The sequence below is a fragment of the Callospermophilus lateralis genome, chromosome 9, assembly GCF_048772815.1.
Source record: "Callospermophilus lateralis isolate mCalLat2 chromosome 9, mCalLat2.hap1, whole genome shotgun sequence".
Lineage (NCBI taxonomy): Eukaryota > Metazoa > Chordata > Mammalia > Rodentia > Sciuridae > Callospermophilus > Callospermophilus lateralis.
Window position 1 is genome coordinate 65,303,008 of NC_135313.1, and position 22,829 is coordinate 65,325,836.

At 37.6% G+C, this 22,829-nt stretch overlaps 1 protein-coding gene across 3 annotated transcripts in view; it reads left to right on the forward strand.

Annotated features, from left to right (window-relative positions):
• Positions 1-1,521: 1,521 nt before the first annotated feature.
• Positions 1,522-22,829, forward strand: part of Cobll1 (cordon-bleu WH2 repeat protein like 1) — a 149,217-nt gene continuing 127,909 nt past the window's right edge. For 2 of the 3 annotated variants that reach the window (XM_076866030.2, XM_076866031.2), the window contains exon 1: positions 1,673-2,243. In XM_076866030.2, coding sequence (XP_076722145.2) covers positions 2,176-2,243 — 68 coding nt within the window. In that variant the 5' untranslated portion in view covers positions 1,673-2,175. The other variant, XM_076866029.2, reaches the window with a different exon arrangement.

Genomic DNA, 22,829 nt, shown 5'->3' on the forward strand with positions numbered 1-22,829 from the left:
TTGTAAAAGCTAGTCATTTGGAGCCAGAAATGATTCATGAAACGGTTTAACCTGAGCTATTGTTTAAGTCTAAAATCCAGAGGCATTTAAATGAATTTCTTTGATACTAGTCACAATATTTAAAAGCAACTTTTGGTGATAAGATTCCAATATGGTAGTTTAAATGTCACTTTATTTTCATTTCATATGCAAGTGTGAACTGAACTATATTAGGCACTGGAAACATACTAAGGTTGCTCATTATAGACATACAACATATTACTAGGTAGCACTTAGAATTTTAATTTCAGCAACATTTTTGGTTGCTGCAATGGATAAAATGCTAAAGAGGCATTTCATCAAGCATGGGTTCTAGACATCAGTTTAACACCTATCAATTTAAATTTTCATAACTGTACCTGTTATCCTATCAGGGTGAAGTGGCTAATAGATTTGTTAGTTGATGTTACTATTACAGTAGAGGTCCCCTTCTGGATGTCCCTTCATAGAGGGTTTCTCCAACACTTCATTCCAAATATTTTTATTTTTAAAACTGTAGCTTCCAGTTAATTTCTTAGTTTCACATTATTTTCTGAAAGCAAGCTTTTGGACCCATCAAAATGACTTAGACCTTAAAACAACTGGCACTGAGAATATATAAATGATATGCAAATATACTTGTTTTGTCAGGTGCAAAGAATCATCCAAAGAGCATGCAATGTGGGCACAGAGCTGTGTCTACATGATTCCTTTACTCCTGTAAAACTTAACAAGAGGTGAATGAAATCTATCATCCGATTCTTAGTTTATAGATTGTCACCAAATAATGTTCAGTCCTCATGTCACAGCTGTTACAGGTTTAAATCAAAACAAAAATATGCTTCGGAAGACTAGGCAAAGTTAAACGTACCAGGATTAGAAAGATCACAGTGTCACAGGTGTTTTAACACAATAGTAACACAGAGGTAACACCCTCGCCCACCCCACCCTCACCCCCAAATACTGGATTCAAAGTATTCGAAGGTCAGGCTGCAGGGAGGTTAAGCTGCCGGCCCTGTTCTGCGAGTTGCTTTCTGTACTTCCGCAGCGATCGCTCGCTCTGGGGTTCTCCAAGTGCAGGTACCTTCCCTTTCTCCCCACCTGTTAAGCTTGGGCGCGCCAGGCTTTCTGAAGCGACGCCCTAGCGGTGGGAATGGGAACGCTCCGCATCGGAGCTTCCTTTCCGTTTGGCTTCCCCAGCAGTACCCCCAAAACCCTGAAGCCCTGGGGGAAGGAAATTCCATCTCGCTCGGTGCACACTCCCGCCCCGTTCCTTTCTCCGGCTCGCTGCCTCCCTCGCTCAGATGCCGCCGACCTGTTCCTCACTTCTGGGCGGCGGTGCGGCGGCGAAGGTTGCGAGTTCCCGGACTCAGGGCAGGGAAATGGGGCAGGGTGAGTGAGTCGAATTGGGGTGAGGCTCCGTAGCGCTCCACGAACGCCGGGCTTCCCGCCTTCGGTGCAGTGGGAGGCGGGACGCCGCCCGGCCCGGCCCGCGCTGGCTGAGCCTCGGAGACGCTGCCGCTTTCCCCTGCATTCAAGTCCTGGCTTGAGAGCCAAGCTGCAAGCGCGCGGGCCGGGGGAGGGAAGAGTAGGAGAGGAAGCTGCTAGAGAGAACAGGCGAGCCACTGTCTCCTTTGAAAAGAAAGTAGGAGCTCTGGGTGGGAAAAGAAAGATTAGTCCTCCCAACTTTTCTTCGGCAAAAGTTTTCCCAGGGCGTTTTGTTTGTGCAAACTCTGCCGGAGCAGCCCGGGCTCCGTTGCCGGCGTGGCGGCGGTGCCTATGCGCCTGGCCCCGCTTCTTTTCCAGCCTGGGCAGCTCCTCGTCCTCCACGACAGGCGCCAAATGGTTACCCAGTAAATCCACGGGGCGGGGGCTGCAGCGCCGCCTCCTGCCGTCTTGGCCTCCGGCTTCGGCGGCCGCTAGAATCGGTGGGGATTGCGGTGGCGCCTGCGGGCTGGGAGCCTGGTCCCGCAGGTGGAAGCGTACCCGGGAGGCGGGCCCGCCCCGGGCTGAAGTGGGTCGGGCGGGCTCTTGACAGTTGGCCAGCCCCGCTCCGGCCTGGGAAGGCGCGCGTCCCGCCCTGACCCGTCGGCCTCTCCCACCCCAGCAGTGACGCGCCGCCTCAGAGCTGGAGCCCGCGCAGCACCCCGCAAGGCGATGGACAGCCAACCCCCCTGTGCTCAGGACGCCCCCGCGGCGCCCACGCCGCTCGCCGCTCCGGCTGGGTAAGCCCCGAACGTTGCGCCACCGCTCACCCTGGAGGGCAAGGACCAGGGCAGCGAGGCCTCACCGGTTTACCTGGCTGGCAACTCGCTGCCCTGCCATCGGCCTGACTCACTGGCCATTCTACACGCGGCCGGGGAGGTTGCTTCCTCCCTGCCTTTTCGGAGGCCGCCCGAGGTGGTGGTTTGGGTAGTTTTTGATTACTTATTACTGGGGTTGTCCTGGGTTGCGGAAGGCCAGCTGAATGCCAGGAATTGGGTGAGGAGTCCTGGAGAAAATATTGTAACAAAGGGCCCCTTGTTGGGGTTTTGGAGCAGCAGTGGACGATACCTGTAAGTGAGCCCTGGGAAGGAAAAAAAAAAAAAAAAGTTTCCTTGGCCAAGGACTGAGACCGAGGCGGAGGCAGGAGAGCATGTCAAGGTGACTGTAAGGAAGGGTCTCTCTGAAAGCGAGTGGAGGGCAACTGGAAGATGTGCCAGCTGTCAGCCAGCATGACAGTTCCGGGAGCGGGCGGGGTGCTTGCCTCTGATTGGGGGTGTGTGTGCCTGTGGCCAATTGCTGATGCCAAAGCCAAGCGCAAAGTCAGATTGCAAACAACTATACTTTTCTTTTTATCCTCACGTGTTTGAGGAGAGATTGGAGGGGAAGGGGCTGTCACATGGTGAGTTAATATTAAATGAAGCATGTCTTCCTGCCAAATATGCTAATAATCACCCTGCTAAGCGTTTGGGTAAACAGTAATGAGAACAGGTAGTTCTGCAAGAGATGAGAACCTGAAAAATAACCTTGGTTTTGGTAAATAGTTAAGGCGAAACATGTGTTCTGGTTGAGCTTCTTAAGTGGGAATCCCCATTGCTAAAGTGTAACTTTTTCCTACAAGTGTTCCCTGTCTCAGTTTCTTTTCTTTCTTGGTTTATCTGAATGCACGAATGCCTTACAGAGGATACAAACATGACAGAAATAGGAAAGTTGAGGGAAAAATCAACTTCGTTATTAATGAATGAGAATTGTGCCTTGTTTTTTCCCCCCCTGATTTAAGAGGGAAGAAGTCATTTTTTCCCTGGAACATGACAGACGTTTCCTTAGAAGCAAGTCACAGCATGTTTATTCATCAGAGACCATTCGAACATTGGCAGTTGTCTGCAGGAAACATGGAAAAGTCTCAAAGCAACATGACTAACATAAAAGATATTTAGTGTAATGCTTACGTAGAGGAAACATGTAGTGTATGAATTATTTCATTTTCCTCCAAATTGCTACCTTCTTCCCATACAAATAGCCCTGTTGCTGTTGACTTCCATTTCTCTCTTCCCTAGCTTTTCCATTGATTAGAATGGAATATATGAAAGATATTCGTATATTCTCACATTAGGATATATGAGAAAAGAGATACAATCATAAACTTAGCATGAAAGCAAGATCTCTAATTAATGGGCAGATTTTTGCATCAGGTTTCAGAATATTGAATTTGGGCACCACAAAATAAGACAGAATTGCATTGTTGTACGTGGAAATGGATTAGGTTAAGCTACTTTTTTTTAATGTACACAAAATACCCTCATATGTTCATAAATCAGTGACATTTTGCATGGGTTCAGATAGGTCTGTGATGAAGGGAAAAACGACAGGTATAGTAAGATAATTCCAGTTTTGCTTTTCAGACTTTAAAGTTTCAACCAAGTTCTTTGCTTTAAAAGAATGTACATGTAGTTCTTACCTCCTCTCTAGACTAAAGGAGAGACACCTGGAAAAAAATCCTTCAACATTCAATCTAAGATAATACACTGAATTCTATTCTTTTACTTTATACTCTTGTTAGAGAAATCATCACTGCTGGAAACATAAAAAAAAGTCATTTTTTCTACTTAATCTGTCTCTTCTACTTGTCTATCTTGTCTCTTGGCATATTTCAAGGGCCTGTTATATATTTGTTGAGTATTCAGTATTACTTTTGTTATATAAATCCTAGAACATTAAAAAAGATTTAAGTTGTGGAAAATTTTATCATCAATAAGAGTATTTTGGAACTGACAAGGAACAAGCTTAATGTGTTATAATTGTAAGGTTTTAGAGCTAAATACTTACATAAAACATTATATCATGACTCACAATTCTAATAACCTGTAAGGCCTAGGTTTAGTCCTTATCCTTGGGTATTCCTGCTCAAAAGTTCTTCGTAGTTTTCCAAGGTTTACATCTTTATACACATCATTTTAAAGAAATGAATGCAACTGCATATTTTACAAATGAGAATTAAAGACCAGATACACTTGGCTACTGTCTCAGAGAATATTAGTAGCAGAACCTGAAGGAAAACCTATGGCTTTAGTTGCTTAGATCATTGTGTTAATTACTTTCCGTGTTTTCTTGACCATAAAATGATTGAAAAATCTACATATTAACAAATTACCTATGTTGAATCACTAACTCAGTACTATGGTTTCAATATGGTTGTCTTCTACACACTCATTTGCAGAAATCTTGGCCCCCAATGTAAAGGCATTGGGAGGTGGTTCCTTTAAGAGGTAATTAGGTCTTTAAAGAGGGGTAAATGCTTCTAAGTGAGAGTGGGTTTCTATAAAGTGAGCCTGCCTCTCTCCTTGCTCCATTTGCATTTTGCACACATCCTACTGTGATGTTGTCCACCATAATATGACTCAGGCAGAAAGCCTTCAACCAAGGCCAGAGACACTGCCTGATCTTGGACTTTCAGACTCTAAACCTGTGAGCCAAATAAACCTCTTTAAAAAAAAAAAAAAAAAAAAGTAAGTGACCAGTAACAGGTATTGTCATAGCAAAAGAAAATGGACTAAAATAGTGTAGTTCTGTTTTTATACATTTCAGGTGATATTATTTGATAGCCCTCTCCCCACTTGCGTAATTTCTGTAAGTTAGCATGTTCAGGGCATGACTGATTATTTTAAGAAAATTAATTTTTTTATGGCCCCTCAGCTGCTTTTTCTTTGGAACATTCTAATTGTTGCATTGCAAGGAATGGTGATTTCACACATTTAATTCACATGTAGCATCCTTCAAACATTATCAGTTACTTGGGATAGATGGCATGTTCTTAATTTTAGTGCAAGTATTGGTATAGAGAAGTTTTTCGCCTTAGGATTGTGTGCTGGCAAATGCCTGGCCTTCATCACAGTTTGTGATCCTCTGGATTCTTACCTTGGCCTCTAGTGCACTGCCTTAATCCTTCAGCATTCTTGATTAGTTTTTTTCTTAATAGCTTGCAAAGGTATTCAACATATATTTATATCTCACAGGCCTGGTTATGGACATTTGAAATGGTCTGAGTTTTAACATCAAACAACATCAAATCATAACAGCTTTAGTTTTTCTTTGAGGTTAAAATTTGTATGAAACTTTATATACATGTATTGTTAAATATATTGGTAAGAGGTCATTGATTTTGAGTAGGCTCCTGTACTGGGCCCATCAGACCAAACCAATATAGTATGTAATCACAGTAACAGCTTTGGTTGCAGAAGGCTTTGTAACCAATTAGCTGATTAAGTTGTAAACCATTAACTAGTTAAGATATAACAAGATTAACTGGTTGATTGAAGAGATTGTAGCCAGTTAGTTGTTTCTATGCCTCACTTGTGCTTTTCTATAAATGTTGTTAGATCATATTGCTGGTTAGAGTTCTTGGAACCTGCTCTTGTTCTGGGAGATGCCTGATTCTCAAATCATTTTTCTTTTGATTTGCTTGAATAAAATATTCACATAATTGTCTAAAGAATTTTCTGGCCTGGTGTGGTGGCACATACGTATAATCCCAGGGGGATTTCAAGTTGGAGGCCAGCCTTAGCAATTTAGCAAACCCTGTCTCAAAAAAAAAAGAAGGAAAAAGAAAAAAAAAAAGGTCTAGAGATGTAACTTGGTGGTAAAGTGCCCCTGAGTTTATATGTAATATATAGTCATGTTTGTCTAATCTACATATGTCTAATCTTCACATATATTAAATTTGGATTAATCTGCATAGTAAGCTAGATAAAAATGGTCATAAATTGTATTTTGCTTATTTTTTTGCGGGGGGCAGGTATTGAACTCAGAGGTACTCAAGTACTGAGCCCTTTTTTAAAATTTTTCATTTTGAGACAGGATCTCACCAAATTGCTGAGGCTGGCTTTGAATTGGCTATCCTCCTGCCTCAGTCTCCCAAGCTGCTGGGATTATAGGCCTGTGCCACCACACCTGGCATTATTTGTTTCTTACTAAGTGGAAAATACTAGGTTGGTTGTTGTTGGTGGTTTTGTTTTTACTTTTGAGAGGGCAACTCCATTGGAGACACTGGTTGAAAAGTTAAAATGTTTTGCAGTTAAAGGTGGCAGCCCAAAGTGATTTTTCTTTCTACCATGGATATCCAATGACAGGACAACAATTTTGCTTTTTGCTCTTTCAGTTACTTGTAGCTAATCATGGTCTGAAAATATTATATGAACGTTCCAGAAATAATCATTAAGTGTTAACTTGCACACCATTATGAGCAGCATGATGAAATCTCATGTGTTCTTGCTCCATAGTGTCCTATCCATCCCAGGATGTGAATTGTCTCTTTGTTCAACATATCCATGCTGTATATAATACCTACTCATTAGTCACCTGGTAGCTCTCTTTGTTATCAGATTGGCTGACTTGGTATTGCAGTGCTCTGAGTTCAAGTAAACCTTATTTAACGATGGCCTCAAAGTGGAAGAGTGGTGAGGCTGGCAATTCAGGCGGCAAACAAACTGTTAAATGCTTCTTCCTTGAACCCAAAGTACACTGACATTTTTAGGAAGACTACATTAACTTTTGTTACAGTAATATTCTGTTATTGCTAATCTGTTACTGTGCCTAACTTGTAATTGAACAATTTTGTGGTATGCATAGAAAAACATGTATAGAGTTCAGTACTGTCTGAGATTCCAGGCATCCACTGGTAGTAATTCCCTACTGTACTGAAATGTTATTGTTTGAATGTGAGGTATCCCCCAAAACTCCCGTGTAAGATAATGCCAGAAGCTTCAGAGGAGAAATGATTGGGTTGTGAGAGTCTTAACCCAATCAGTGAATTAATCTCCTGATAGGAATTAACTGAGTGGTAACTGAAATGGTAGGTTTTGGCTGGAGGAGGGGGGAGTTGGGGGCGTGGCTTTGGGCTATATATTTGTATCTAGCAAGCGGGGACCTCTGTGCTTCCTGATTATCATGTAAGCTGCTTGCCTCTGCCACACTCTTCTGCCATGATGGTCTGCCTCACCTCCAGCCCCAAGGAATGGAGCTGGCCTTCTATGGACTAAGACCTCTGAAACTGTGAGCCTTCAAATAAACTTTTCCTCCTCTACAATTGTTTTGGTTGGGTCCTTTTAGTCACAGCAGTGAAAAGGCTGACTAAAACATGGAGTTGCCCAAATTTTATATAAATAACATACTTAGTAATGTGACATGACCCACTTAGGAAAAGCAACACAATTGCTGACTTGGGCACATAGGTAAGAGCACTATGCATTTTTGTTTTGTTTTGGCTTTTTGAAATTTATTTTTATTTTTTATTTTTTTATTAGTTGTTCAAAACATTACATAGCTCTTGACATATCATATTTCATACATTTGATTCAAGTGGGTTATGAACTCCCATTTTTACCCCGTATACAGATCAAAGGCTTAGTTGACATTGCTGTGAGGATGAAATGTTTTGATTCTAAAATCTGGAATGAATAGTGGGGATAAACACACTCTCTTGCAATTCTATAACTTTGGAACTGTTTAGTTGAAATTATTAAATGATTTAGTAGCTGCTTTCTTAAGCTGTTATTTGGGTGCATTATTGGTTCTAAAGTTTTACTCATCTAATTCACTGAGTCCTTGTTAGCAGCTGTTTTTTAAATGCATTAATATCAACATGGTAATCACCTGGGGAACTTTGAAATACCCATGCTCTTAACCCTACCCATTCTGATTTTCTTTGGGGCAGGGGTGGGGTACCAGGAATTGAGGGCAGGGGCACTTAACAAAGGAGCTATATCTCCAGCCCTTTTTTTTAATTCTTTGAGATATGGGCTCAATAAGTTCCTGAGGCTGGCTTTGAACTTGTGATCCTCCTGCCTCAACATCCCCCACCTCCCCGAGCCAGCCATTGGGATTACAGGTATGCACTCCTGGCCCATTCCAGTTTTAATTTGGGGTTGGGACAGGGCTAGGATTATAACACCTCTCAGGTGATTCTGAGAATCACTGATTAACTAGCTCTCGACTGAAAAAGGAATGCACCTTAAATGGGATGAAGGCTATTAATGATTTTTATGGAACTCAGCTTTATTTTGCCTTTTTAAAGATTTCAGTTATGTTTCTTACATTATTACTATTTTTAAATTGTCACTGCTTTTTGAGAAGGTATGTTAACTATTTTACAACTGCTACAACTGAGTCTCAGAGGGCTTAATTAATGTATTCAAGGTTACAACTCTGAATGATGGAGGAGTGTTAGAAAAATTCCGGTCCCCAACCCCTATGCTTCATCAGTAGTCCTATAGTCACCCAGTGTTTGCTATGACAGATTATACTAAATGTCTAAAAAAAAAAAAAAATTTAAAATGGTCTTATGTGTATTACACCTCCATTTAAAACTAGGTATACCTTAAATTTTAAAAAAAATACCAATTAAAATAATTTTTTTTTTAAATCTAGTACTTAAAAGGAGACTAAATATTTAGGTTATATCTTCAAAGTCATATTTAACATTTTTATGTGTTTGGTGATTTACTTTAACTCATGCAAAGTAGCAGCCTTCTTTTGGCATGTAGCAAAGTGTTTTTATTTTTGCTATTAGGTGGCCATAAAATTTACAGCAAAAATTTTAAATTAGGATTTTTGATTACAAATAAGAAAAATGAAATTTTTAGCAGAGCAATGTTAGACCTCTCTTTCAAAGTCTCAATTTCCTCTGAAGGACTTAGAGGGCAACTAAATAACAGTTTTATGACCTTATCTTATTGATATGCTAGGCATATTTATATAGTAATGTCATGCTTCATGTTACTAAGACTTCATTTAATAGTTTAAAAACTCATTGGCTCTTCTTTTATGTGAAACCTAAAACTTCTTATATGACAAAACTGAAGCTCCATGCCATGAGACAGGAACTTTCCATCCCCCAATCCCCCTACAGCAACCACCATTCTACTTTTCTGACTCTGACCACCCTGAGTTATAAGAGGAGGCATGCAGTCTCCCCTCACCCCACGTATTTTTTTTTTTTACATTTACAACCACTACAATTTTTTAATGCTTTTATTAGCGCATTATAAGTTGACTTCATTTTGACATAATAATACACACACAGAGTTTAATTTACTCCATTTCAGTCTCCAGTGTCCCCTTTCCTTCCCTACCCCTTCTATTTCCCTTCTTCTACTGGTAGGTCTTCCACTTATTTATTTAGTTTTAATTGGTGCTTTACAGATATACATAAAGGTGGAATTCCTTATGGTGTTTTAAACATGCACATAGTGTAATTTTGTCATTCATTCTGCATTATCTCCCTTTTCCTGCCCCTGCCTGCCTCCCCTTCAATCTCTTCCTCTTACTCCATTGATTTTCCCTCTTTATGATATATGACTCCTGCCACTTTTTTGCTCCTTATTTTGCTCTAACTTCCACATGTGAGAGAAAACATTCAACTCTTGATTTTCTGAATCTGGCTTATTTCACTTAGCATGATATTCTGTGGTTCCATATATTTACCGGCAAATGTCGTAATTTCTTTTCTTATGACTGAGTAAAACTCCATTGTGTATATATACCACATTTTCTTGAGCTGTTCATCTATTGAAGGGCTCCTGGGTTGGTTCTATAACTTGGTTGTTGTGAGTTGCACTGCTATAAATGTTGATGTGGCTGTATCACTGTAGTAATGCAGTCTTCCTTGAGTGGCTTATTTCACATAGCACAATGTCATTAGTATCCCTCCACGTTGTAGCATGTATCAGTACTTTATTCCTATTTGAGCAGAATAATATTACATTGTATATAAAGGCCACATTTTGTTTATCCATTCATCAGTGGATACTTGGGTTGCCTCCACATTTTAGTTATTGTGAGTAGTTTAACTATGAATGTGATTACCAGTATCTTTTGGAGACCCTGCTTTCAATTTTTTGGTACAGTGTTAGAAGTGAATTGGTAGATCATTTAGTAAAGTCATCTATTTTTAATTTATTGAAGAACTGCCATAGCGTTTTCCACAGTGGATGTACCAGTTTACATTCTCACCAATGGTGAAAAGACTTCTACTTTCTCCACATCCTCACCAACTGTTATTTTTTAGGCATCACCTCCTCCCAGTATGGTAATCATCCTAATAGGTGTGAGGTGGTATGTCACCCTGAGTTTGATTTGTATTTCCTTAATGATTGGTGATTTTTATGCACGTTTTTATTCATATGTCTTCATTTGGCCATTTACATATCATCTTTGGAAAAATGTGTATCTTTTAAATTAAGTTTTAGGCTTCCCAGATATTTTTAACACCTGTGTTTGTAAGGAGTTTAAGAGGTAAACAGTCACACCTATATAGTTGCCTACTTTCTACCTGTTTTCCCATCATAATTAAGTAGTCTAGACAAAAACCTTGTGGCCTTCAAAAATAAAAATATTTGCCCTCTGATTCTGTCTGGAAAAAGTTTGCTGACCATTATTACTAACTTATAAAAAAAATGAATTAATGATTATCAAATTAAAATTTCATTTACTACAGGAGACTTATAAGTATTAAACTTTAATGTCATTTGGAACAAAATGATTTATATTCTCTTTGCATGAAATAAAATGTATCTCATAATACGGGATTTTGCAGAATGTTGGTGATTTTGATTTCTTAAGTTAAGACAAAGTTTGGCCCCTTAGCAAAATTTGTTAAAATTTTGTTAAGCTGGGTGCCATGGGGTATGCCTATAATCTCAGTGGCTCTGGAGTCTGAGGCAAGAGGATCTTGAGTTCAAAGCCAGCCTTACAAAAGCAAAGTGCTAAGCAACTCGATGAGACTCTTTAAAGAAAATACAAAATGGGGCTGGGGATGTGGCTCAGTGGTCGAGTGCCCCTGAGTTCAATCCCTGGTACCCACCCACTCCCCATCTTTTTTTGTTGTTGTTAAAATGTCAGAATTTTAACACTTATAAGATATTGGAATATATTTTGAAAAGAAATCAGGATCTCTGTGCTGGAGAAATTTCCATTAAAAAAAAAAATACTGATATGGTTGTATAGACACAAATGGGCCTAGGAAGAAATGGGCCAGAGGTGGAAGGAGTTCCTATCCAGATTTTTGAGTCTGTACCTATTTTATGAGTTATGTCAAGATGTCCTTATAATTTTTGGTTGTGTTTTGGTGGTGGTTATTAGGATATTTCATATTCTTAAGCTTTTAGTGTTCTAATATTAGTATGATAGCTATGAGAATTTTTTATGACTTTGCTAAATGTTTTCCCCATCTGTTATAGTAAAAACAAACTAAAAGTATGGGAGAATGAAGTTTCCCATGACTATTTATAAAGGGCCAAATGTCTTCAGTTTTGCATTCATGTCTAAGGAATGAATCCGTTGGAAAAGGCTCTGAAGGACTGGCTTGTCTTTGAGAAATGTCAGTTAGCTTGGGTTATTAGCTTTATTTTTTCCTAGATTTTAAGTTCACAATGCTGTTTATAAATTTAAATATTTTTGAACTCTTTGTAGACCTGAAACATAAAAAAGCTGTGGAACTGAATTTTAGAGTATTTTACCGAAGTAATTGGGGTGGTTATTTCAGTAGTAAGAAAAGAATGTAAAGGCAGGAGAAACAGCCCAACCCTTAGGAAGTGGAAAACTTAGTTCTATTTGTAGCTTTTAATATATGTTTAATAGATGTTATGTAGCTTTTTACAAAAGTCAAAATTACCCAATTTCATAGGCAATAAATAAACTAAGCTTTTTGGGTCCTTACTTATTGTGGTGCCCTGTGTTAGGCAATATCTTGATTTCTTCTCTGCCTTTCCATGTTGACACATGCTCCTCAGGCAGACTATCAGAAAGTTGAGGAAAAATGTAATATACTACAGAATTGGGTCAGCTTTGCCTACTATTTGGAAAAAAGATGAAGCCCCATGAAGGCTTTCATGTTTGTGGCTATGGGGCAATAAGAATGGAGTTGGGCACGGCGGCACTCACCTATAAGCCCAGTGGCACCTGTGGCTGAGGCAAGAGGATTGCAAGTTCAAAGCCAGCCTTCATTTATATAAGGCCTAAGTAACTCAGCTGACCCTGTCTCTAAATAAATTATTAAAAAGGGCTGGAGATGTAGTTCAATGGTTATACACCCCTGGGTTCAATCTCTGGTACCAAAAAAAAAAAAAAAAGGAGGGGGGGGGAAATGGTTACAGAGAAGAATGAGAATGAATGTGATCTTCTGAATCCCTCATTTTAATTTCCTCTAATTACCCTTGCTTTCAATTGAATTTCCTAATCAAAACCAGAGGTAGAGGGATAACGTAAATATTTTTTTTTTAAAGTATGAGTGAATAGGTCTGATCTTTCTTTGTTATAATTCCCTCAGAATTGTAAAAAATTCTTGATGTATTTAAAAGAGGCAGAATGCCATTTGGGATGGGATTTGATTTTTGGAAAACAGTCAAAAGTGAGCCTCTGAAATGAATAAGAATCAGAGTTATAACAACTTGGGTTCAAAATTAGTTGTACCTATAAAATAATGATTTTTATAATTTTTGTATGATACATAGGTTTGATTGTAGGATTAAAAGCCAAAGGCATCAGAATCTGTGATATAATGATAGCATCATTGGAAAAAGTACATTCATACTGATTTGAGGGATTAATACAAAATAATTTTCTGTCTTCTGGTGCATTTGTTAAATTTAAATATACCATTTCACTTCATGTCCTAATATCACAGCTTCTGTATTTACAATGATAAATTTCTTCCCCCCCCCCATTTTTTTTTTTTTAGTTGTCAACCTTTATTTTTATTTATTTGTATGCGTTACTAAGAATCGAACCCAGTGCCTCACACATGCCAGGCAAGTGCTCTATCACTGAGCCACAACCCCAGCCCTTCCTCACATTTTTATTGGTGCATTGTAGTTGTACATATAGTTCATATAGTTGGGATTTGTTGTTACATATTCATAAGTGCGCATGATAAAGCAGTATAATTTGGCCAGTATCACTCCCCAGCATTCCGCCCCCCCTCAGTGCCTCTCACCACTTATAATGATACATTTCTAAGGACTTAAGATACTCCTATGTGAGACATTTATTGCTAATCTTTGAGAATTTCCATTTCTAATCTGTCTTTGTGCACGTGCACACAATTGTATTATTTCTGGAGAAACAGAAGTAGCAAAAAAGAGCCCAAGGGGAACAGTGGTGGCAGGAGCCAAAGTTTTATAGCTGCTACAGTTGTGTGTCAGTTCAGATGTGCTGGAAAAACAGGAAACTGAGCGGCTAAATGTGAATATGACTACCCCCTTACCATTTCCAGGTCTGATGGACATGCCATATTTCTAGACCAATTGAGTTGTCAGTATTCAAGATAATTATAGGAGCCTTTGAATTCACTTTCTCATTTGTGCTAAAGTGGATGTGAATTATAATAAAGTGCAACATCAGAGATAGGGGTGACCCGTTTTTTCTTTTGTTGTTTTACACCTGATTGTCATTTGCTATATCACTGCTTTCATAGAACTAGGAAAGAGGGGGCTGCTGTCTGACAGGATAGCATCTGTGTTTCTTGGTCTGTAGTTGCTCTCATTCTCAAGTGACAGTGATCTAGTTACGGGCTGTGGAAACTACTGTCTTATCAGACTTTGCTTGTGGATTCTTCCTGTCTCTTGCTTCTACAGAAGATATGTTGTTCTCCATTCCCAAGAGCAGCTAGATGCTTTCATTTTTGCCAGGCTTCAAGAGAACAAAACTGAAATTGGCAGGGAAGAATGTCAGCAGGTGAAAAAGAACTATTTTTTAAAATTTTGTTTTGATCTCATTATCAGTTCTTTATCTTCAATTTTTTCTTAGAATAAGGTTTATTGTAAGAATTTATTATCTATGAACTTTTAATTTTCCCATTTAAGAGTGAAAAGTGCCTTCATTTGAATGAAAAATACTTAACAGTAGTGGTCTAAAAGGTGAAATGTACTCTTCGTCTCATTCCCAACATTTTAATTGGGACAAATTTTATATCTAGAACCCATTTCCACTTCTAGTCTATTCTAATTTACCACAGGTCATCTTAGAAATGGTCTGTTCTAAAAAGGGCAATGTTCAAGAGTAATTCCCATTTTCTATTTATGATCTTATGTATTCGTATATAGGAAACTGACCTTTAGGTGATGCTAAAAAAAAAAAAAAATTACAGTCCTGCAGTCTGTTGCTTGTCTTGCAAATCTAGGAACATGTTTCCAGCATTATTTGGTTATTACTAATATACCTTTAACTTAAGGGAACTTTTAGAACTTGTTCATCACATTCAAAATTTTATGTACATATTTAAGGTGCGATACTTTGGGATTTATATTTTTTGTATGTTACTTTTAAGCACTAAACAGATTATACAAACTTGACTTTATGGCAATGCTAAAAGTTATTCAGAGACATTGAATATTTGTCGTAATTTTTTGTAGCTCAAATCCTTTTAGAAATTATTCCTTTAGATATTGAGCACATTAAAAGTTAAAATTGGCAGCACTAGGGGATTTGAAAGTAAGATTTTGAGTATTCATAGTTTTCTTTGATTACATAAAACCCAATGTAGAGACCAAGTTTCTGGAATCCCACAGATATTTTGAATGATTTGGACATGAAGGTACCACAAATATTGGTGGCATTGCTAGGTACCATGGAGCACATCTGTAATCCCAGCAATCTGGGAGATGGAGGCAGGAGGACTGCAAGTTCAAGGCAGCTTAGTAAAACACTGTCTTCAGAGTAAAAAGAACTGAGGCTATAGCTTAGTAGTAAACTGTCCCTGGGTTCAATTCCCAATACTGAAAAAAAATAATTGAATATAATATGAAAAGGCATCAAAGGAATAGCTTTGGGGCATTAAGAGATGATGCACTGCTTTGAAGGTGTACATAGATCAGGAGGCAGGAAGTAAATAGTGCAGTGAAAAGTATTTCTTCCTTGACATCTTTTACTACCTCTCAGTCTTCACTGGGTATTTTGAATGATTTAATATAAAGAAGCAATTTTAAACAATTTCAGGCACTTAGCCATTTCTCTTCCAAAGTTAAAGGGTATCTGAGAAATGTTGTGCTTTTGCATCAGGCAAATCCTTCTCTTCATTAAACTATTGTTTGTTCTGTAGCACAGTTTGGGCAATATGTGAAGAACCTGTCCCAATTCAGTCACCCCTCAGGTGCTGAGCCATCATGGATTCTGTGGCCCTAAGATTCTTTCCTCAGAATGATAAACAGCAATATGGACCTATGCCAGATATCCTCATGGAAGTGCATAGAGAGGGAGGAAAGGGAGTACTTGGGAGTTGATGATAGAGGCCCTTTCCCCTCCCTTAATCTTAGAGAATCAAGTAGCTGCTTATGTTTAAAATTGCTAATGAGAAATTGTCTTCACTTGTAAGTGCATTTAAAGTTCTAAAATTGGCTCTCCAAAGGAAAAAAAAAAGTATTTTCAAAATAAAGTGGAAAAAATCATATAAATTTGATTCTTTTTATTTTATATCTAATACATCAAGTGTACTTGAGTTATGTATAGTACTCATTTCCTCCCTATCTCTGAGCTCTTTGTAGTATGCTTATACTTTTACACTACTGCTTCACTGAAGAAATAAATTTCATGGGATCACCAAGGGGAGAATTTTCTTTTTCCTTCTTTAGTTAGCTAAGTAGTTATTTATTTTGCTCATTTGAAATGTAAGGATAATAACATTTGTACTTGGGTACATAGATAAAGGAACAAAGTAGCATGGAAAGTATGTTCAGTTAATGGAAAAATGAAGACAGTTTTGGGAGGCAAAAGGAGAGGCCGCTTAGCTAATGCTAGACTGCTGCCACTAAAAAAAAGCAGTTTGAGTTTAAAGGCTTCGATCTTTTATGTTCTTTTTGTAACTCTGAAACTGATCATGAAACAGATCTGTAATCTTAGGGGATGATTTCTGCCCACGACCACATATAACCCTTTCAGAAGTACCATAAATGAATTTGGGGGAAGAGATTTCATCCAAAATTAAATTGAGAATGTGGCAATGACAGTAATTATTCACTGATGTTGACGGACCACATCTGTTGTTGTTCTAGTAGGCAGTATATTCAAATGGCACAGAACTCAAAAGAGAAAGATGAGGAAGCAGTGAGGAAGATGAGAAAGAAGCTCCTTCTAGCCCTTTAGCTTTTGTCACACAGTTTTTTCCCCAGAGACAATCAGGGTTGCCATTTCTTTGGAATCCTGACAATATATGCTCTAATAGCTGTTTAAAAATTTCTAATATGCACATTAAAAACAATTTAAATAATAAACTATACAGAAAAGTTTGTGGGAAAGTTGCATCTCCTCATAGTGAGCAAATGGGTCTATATTGTTTTCTAATACTAATACTGCTTTGTACTTTGCTTTCAACAGCTCAGCATAAAGGACTTTATTTTTTTTTTTCTCACTGTGTACTATATTTTTGTAGGAATGAACTGTGATTTGTATAAATAGTCCTTATCCCCAGCACACAACCCTACCCCTTAGGCAGTTTACAGTTGTAAAATCATAAAATGTAGAGTAGTCTGTGGTATTCTTGATTGCTTCTTTTGGGTAAATAACAAGGTTTAGTTATTATTAACAACAGGTTTAGTTATAGTTATAACATACCTAGACACACAAAGGTCAGTTATGGATAAGTATTATTGGAACTTATATGAACTAAAGTCAGTGTTGGGAGATGGAAGGAAGAGAATTATGTGTCCATTGAAATAGTAGAAGCTCAGTTATGCTAAGCATTGAGCTAAATATAGAATACTCATTTTTTGTAGCCCATAACCAATGGATTATTGCTAAAATAACATTAAATGTTGCAGTGTTAAAATAGTTTTGTTTCTCTAAGCACTCTATCTTAATATTCATGGTTTGATATTCTCTTTTAACATTCTCTGCAGTGTGATTTATGAAAAATAAGCATTTCCTTAGTAGTATGAGTAAAATTCTGAGTAATGTTGTTTCTATCTTAGAGAAAACAAACATTTGACCTTCGCAGGCAGTGTAATTTAGTGGGATATATGGACTATATTCTTATTTTGATCCTAAATATTACTATTTTGAATAATGTAGCAGAGCAACATTTGATTTATTAAGTAGGTTTATAGATTTTGAAAATGAAGTAATTAGTCATTAATTATGTTATTAATTAGCACATAAGAATTTTCACTCATTTGGGTCAACACCCTGAAATCTAAATAAACAGCCTTGTTATGAAGATTCAGGACTTCTGTTAGTGAAGGAAATTAGACGATTGAGGTGAACAATAATAAGTCAAAGAATAAAATCGAATAATAAAAGGTGTTCCAACTCAAGAAAGACTGAGAATTTAGACACATCATGAATGTAGGAAAATAAATTGCCAAATAGGCACCTAGTAAAGAAAAGCTGGTATGAACTTTCTGTCTCCCTAGAGTTTTCAAACTGTATGAGTCTCTTACTTCCTAATTTTTTCAAAATTGGTACAAAACCTGTAGAGTACAGAATAAAACGGGTTTGTCCATTTTTTCCCCCAAAGAATACTTTTGGAATAATTTGGTATTTTATGTTGTCCTGAAATAAGAAATTCTAAGCTAGAATTCATCCTTAAAATAAATAAGAAAAACATCAAAGCACTTTGAGCCTACTGCTTGCTTTTCCTTTAACTTTGCAGCCTATGTCACGATCTTCTGATGCAGCAGACTAGTGCACTGGCTCTCTGGCATTTAACAGCATTGCTTTGGTTTCAAATAAAATTGGTGGAGCCAGAAGGCAGATAGTGCTTGGCAGGCAGCTATTGCAGAGTGAGCTTGGAGAAAGATCTGAACCTGAATCTCTGTTCTGTCACTCACTGGCTCATGCACTTTGTTTCCCTTTCCTGAGACTCAATTTCTTTTCTTTTTTCCCCCTGAGACTCAATTCTCTCCATTAGAGGATACTAATACAGAATGAAAATGTGACACCAACAGCAGTCCATATGAGGCATTTGGTGTTTGTTAAATTTATATAATATTATCCACATTATTAGAAAGCAGCCCATTGGAATGCTATAGTCACTGTACTCACTCAACACCAAAGAGGGACAGGAATTCCCTGTTTGATTTGCTTCTCCATGGAAGTAGAGGATGATGTAGACTAAAAGGTTCCTATGTCTACTATGAAAGTCCTCATGCCAGATGCAGGGAACTTATATTGGGTTCACTGAATCCAAAATATATGCTAATCTTAAGGAAAATCACCTTTATTTTGACAAGAGAAAAAGGTTGCTTAGATTAGGAACATGTTATCAAGGGAAATATAATTCCATTTGTCTCCTCACTACACTATTGTGGGAATTGCCTTTCCTTTTATAATTACACTTTTCTACTATGTAGGATGAGAGTGTCTCTAACTGCATCTCTTTAATTTTGGTAAGACTGATAGGCAGTGACTGAACATATTTATTTTTGATACTAGGGATTAAAGTAGAGAGTGGTTAATCACTAAGCAACATCCCCAGCTCTTTAAAAAATGTTTTTGTGGGGCTGGGGATGTGGCTCAAGTGGTGGCACGCTCGCCTGGCATGCACGCGGCCAGGGTTCGATTCTCAGCACCACGTATGGAGATGTTGTGTCTGCCGATAACTAAAAAAAATATATATATTAAAAGTTTCTCTCTCTCTTTCTCTCTCTCTCTCTCCTCTCACTCTCTTTAAAAAAAATGTTTTTGTTTTTGTTTTTTGTTTTGTTTTGTTTTTTGAGACAGGTTCTCACTAGGTTGCTTACAACCTTTGTAAGTTGCTTAGACTGGCTTCAAACCTGTGATCCTTCTGCTTCAGCCTCCCAAGAAAATTTTCTATTGTAAAGTCATACATAAGAGCTTCATTATTGAAAAGAGAGTGGGCCAAAAAAATTAACATCCCAAAGCAAATAACCCAATCAATAAATGGGCTAAGGAACTGAACAGATACTTCACAGAAGAAATACAAATCAGTCAGCAAATATATGAAAAAATCTTCAACACCACTAGCAATTAGACAAAGGCAAATCAAAACACTGAGATTCCATCTCACTCCTGTTATAATGGCAATTACAAAAAATACAAGCAACAATAAACATTAGGGAGGATGTAGGGGGAAAGGTACACTCATACGTTGCTGATGGGATTAAAAAATTGGCACAACCACTAGGCAAAGAAGAATGGAGTTTCCTCCCAAAACCTGGAATGGAACCACCATTTGATCCAGTTGTTGCACTCCTAGTTTTATACCCAGAGGACTTAAAATCACACTACAGTGACACAGCCACATTAATGTTTATGGCAGCTCAATTCACAGTAGCTAAACTATGGAACCAGCCTAAGTGCCCTTCAATACATGAATGGATAAAGAAATATTGAGCCTTAAAGAAGAATGAAATTATGGCATTTGCCAGTAAATGGATGAAACTGGATAATATCATGCTAAGCAAAATAAGTCAATCCCAAAGAACCAAAGGCCAATGTTTTCTCTGATATGCAGACTTTAATTCACAATAAGTGGGTGCTAGGGAAGAATAGAGGTACTTTGGATTAGACAGAGGGAAGTGAAGGGAGGGGAGGGGAGGGGAGGTGGTGTGTGGATAAGGAAAGTAGAATGAATCAGATATTATTACCCTATGTACTTATTATATGATTACACGACCTGTGTAACTCTCCATTATGTACAACCAAAAGAAGTTATCCTCCAATTATGTATGGTATGTCAAAATGCATTCTACTGTCATGTATAACTAATTAGAACAATAAAAAATTTGATTAATCAAAAAAAGTGGAAACTTAACACCATTCTAATCATAGGTTATCATTATTGGAAGAGAATTTTCTTTTTAAAATTTGATCATCTTCCTCCTGTAAACAAGAAATTGAGGCATTTGTACCATACCATAATACTGTATAATTGTCAATCTAGATGCTGACTTCAGTTATTGATGAGAACAAGAAGAGTCTGTAGCTCTTTTTTTTCTTTTTTCAGAATAACAGTGACCATGTTCTTTGGTACCAGAGGGAAGAGTGGGAGGCCTTTTTGCCTCAGGTTGTTTAAGTGATGACTCTCAGCTCTGGTAGCAGCATGATTATGTAGCCTGAAAATTAACCCTACATGCCTGTGACAAAGAGCTTTTATTAGAGCAAGTACAGTTGAAGAGGTTTATTGATTTGGATTTTTCTGCATCTACCGTTATTGTAATAAAGATATATTTTGCATTACTCCTAGGTAAAATGTGATATCAAACAAATTCTCAGTCAAGATTTCTTGATATAATTAAAATCTACTTTTTCTTGGTAAATATAATGGACATAGGCGTGGACATAATTTAGTTTTTCTAAGTTCAGCACTTGGAAAGTTTTAAAGCATTAGGGCACTCCTGCTAAATCTATTTTTAAATAAATGTATATCATAAGGTGGTATGTAGAACAGTTCAGAGTCTTAATTGCTTAGAGATTGAATGAATATTTGTAACTTCACTCAGATTGCCAGTAATTAAAAAATTAAGGAAACAGAACTTAAAGACAGTGGTGGTAACTTGTATTATGCTGGTCATAAAAGCAATGAGCATTTAATGAAGGACACCAGGTACAATGACAAATGGATGACATGTACCACTCCATTTATTCAATAAATATAGTTAGTTATCCAGATTGTACAAAAGAGGAAACTGAAGCTTAAAGTGTAACTTGTCCAGTGTACACTTCTGAGACTGCCACGTAGATGTTATTTGAAAACCATTTGCATCTTGATCACTTTGCATTCCACCTGGCAATATGATAAACAATAGCAAGAGTGGACTTTGATGGGAACTAACTACTTTTTCCCCCCCTTTTTCTCTTTTTTTTTGATTATAAAATCAATATCCTTATTTTAGAATATTTGAAAGAAATAATGTTAATCATTATCCATGCCAGCTAGAGATAATAATGCAAATGACTCACATTTTAGTGTTTTCCAAAGTGTATTCTGATTAAGATCCAAGTTGGCACATTTTATGTTAAAAAAATGCAATGGTTGAATAATTTGGGGAAAGTCTGAGTTAAACTGCTTTCTTCTCTAAAGGGTTTTGGAGAGGTTTTAATATGCATAACATGCTTCTGAAATTGAAACAACATATGTAACATTTCTCAAATTTATTTACCAAAATAAGACTGGTTTATATATTGCAATACTTGTTCTTTCAGATATAGCATAGGTAATTCTATAGATAGAATGCATTCATCTTGACTTTTAGTGAGCATATAGATTTTTAACCATATTTATTATTATTGAGGTTTATATTGGAGTTCATTTCGATTATTTGAAGTTTTTAAAAAATGTTTTTTAAATGGTTACACAGCAAACCATATGTATATCTCTATGTTTATGCTACTCTTTTTAACCGTTCATCAACTGAGCATTTGGGCTGTTTTCAACTAAATACTGAAAAGGACATGAATTATAGGTCTGGTAGAAAATCATTCTAGAAGCTGCCAGGAATGAGGAAACCAAACCAAGAGTTTATCTCACAGGTAGAAACTATGAATGCCATTATAAGTTTCAGAGAAATCTGGGTGTTCATCCTGTGACTTGTCATCGGTGATAAAATACCAAAGAAAGGACAGTCTTAGGGAAATAGGAGTGGTCAACTGTTGGAATGAGCTCAAATGAGGTGTCTGTGTGTATCTGCCTTCTTGGGGCAGAGGTGTGCCTTTCTTTATGCTCAGGCCAGACCTGGGTCTGGGAAAGCTTGGACACTCCATGTGTTCCAATTTATCTTTGCTGTGGTCTTGGTAGAAGGTTTGGGAGTTTTCAGGCTCCCTTAAAGGGTGAAGCATCTGGGCCGGTGGACAGGGATGGATTTGAGAGGGAGGCATAAACTTGGATTAGTTGGAGAGGAATAGGTTTGAAGCTATTTAATAAGTAATCCATTGTAAGAACAAGAAATCTTCCTGTTCCAATCAATAGTTCACTGATTTTTTTTTTTTTTTTTTAATTAACAAATACTATTGAAAGCCAACTGTATTCTAGTCATCGGTCTGGGCATTAGCTGCTAATTGTATTGAAAATATTACTGTACAGTACATGGAAATTATATTCATGGAATAAAATCACTTGGCTGGAATGAAAACATGATTCAATCTTATTAAAAATACACATCTTTGAATAACCTCCAAGGGAGTATAAACAATACTCTCTCTGTTTTAAATACAGAAAGTCCAAATCTTTGAAATGCCAATTACTATGCAGTTTCAAATACTTTTTTTTTTTTTTTTTTGCATCTTGGATGATATTATGTCTGATTCCTAAGATGTCTTAATCTTTTCAGAAAATTTACATGATAAGAGAACATGTGAATGTGTATATGCCTCCTCCTACCCCCATC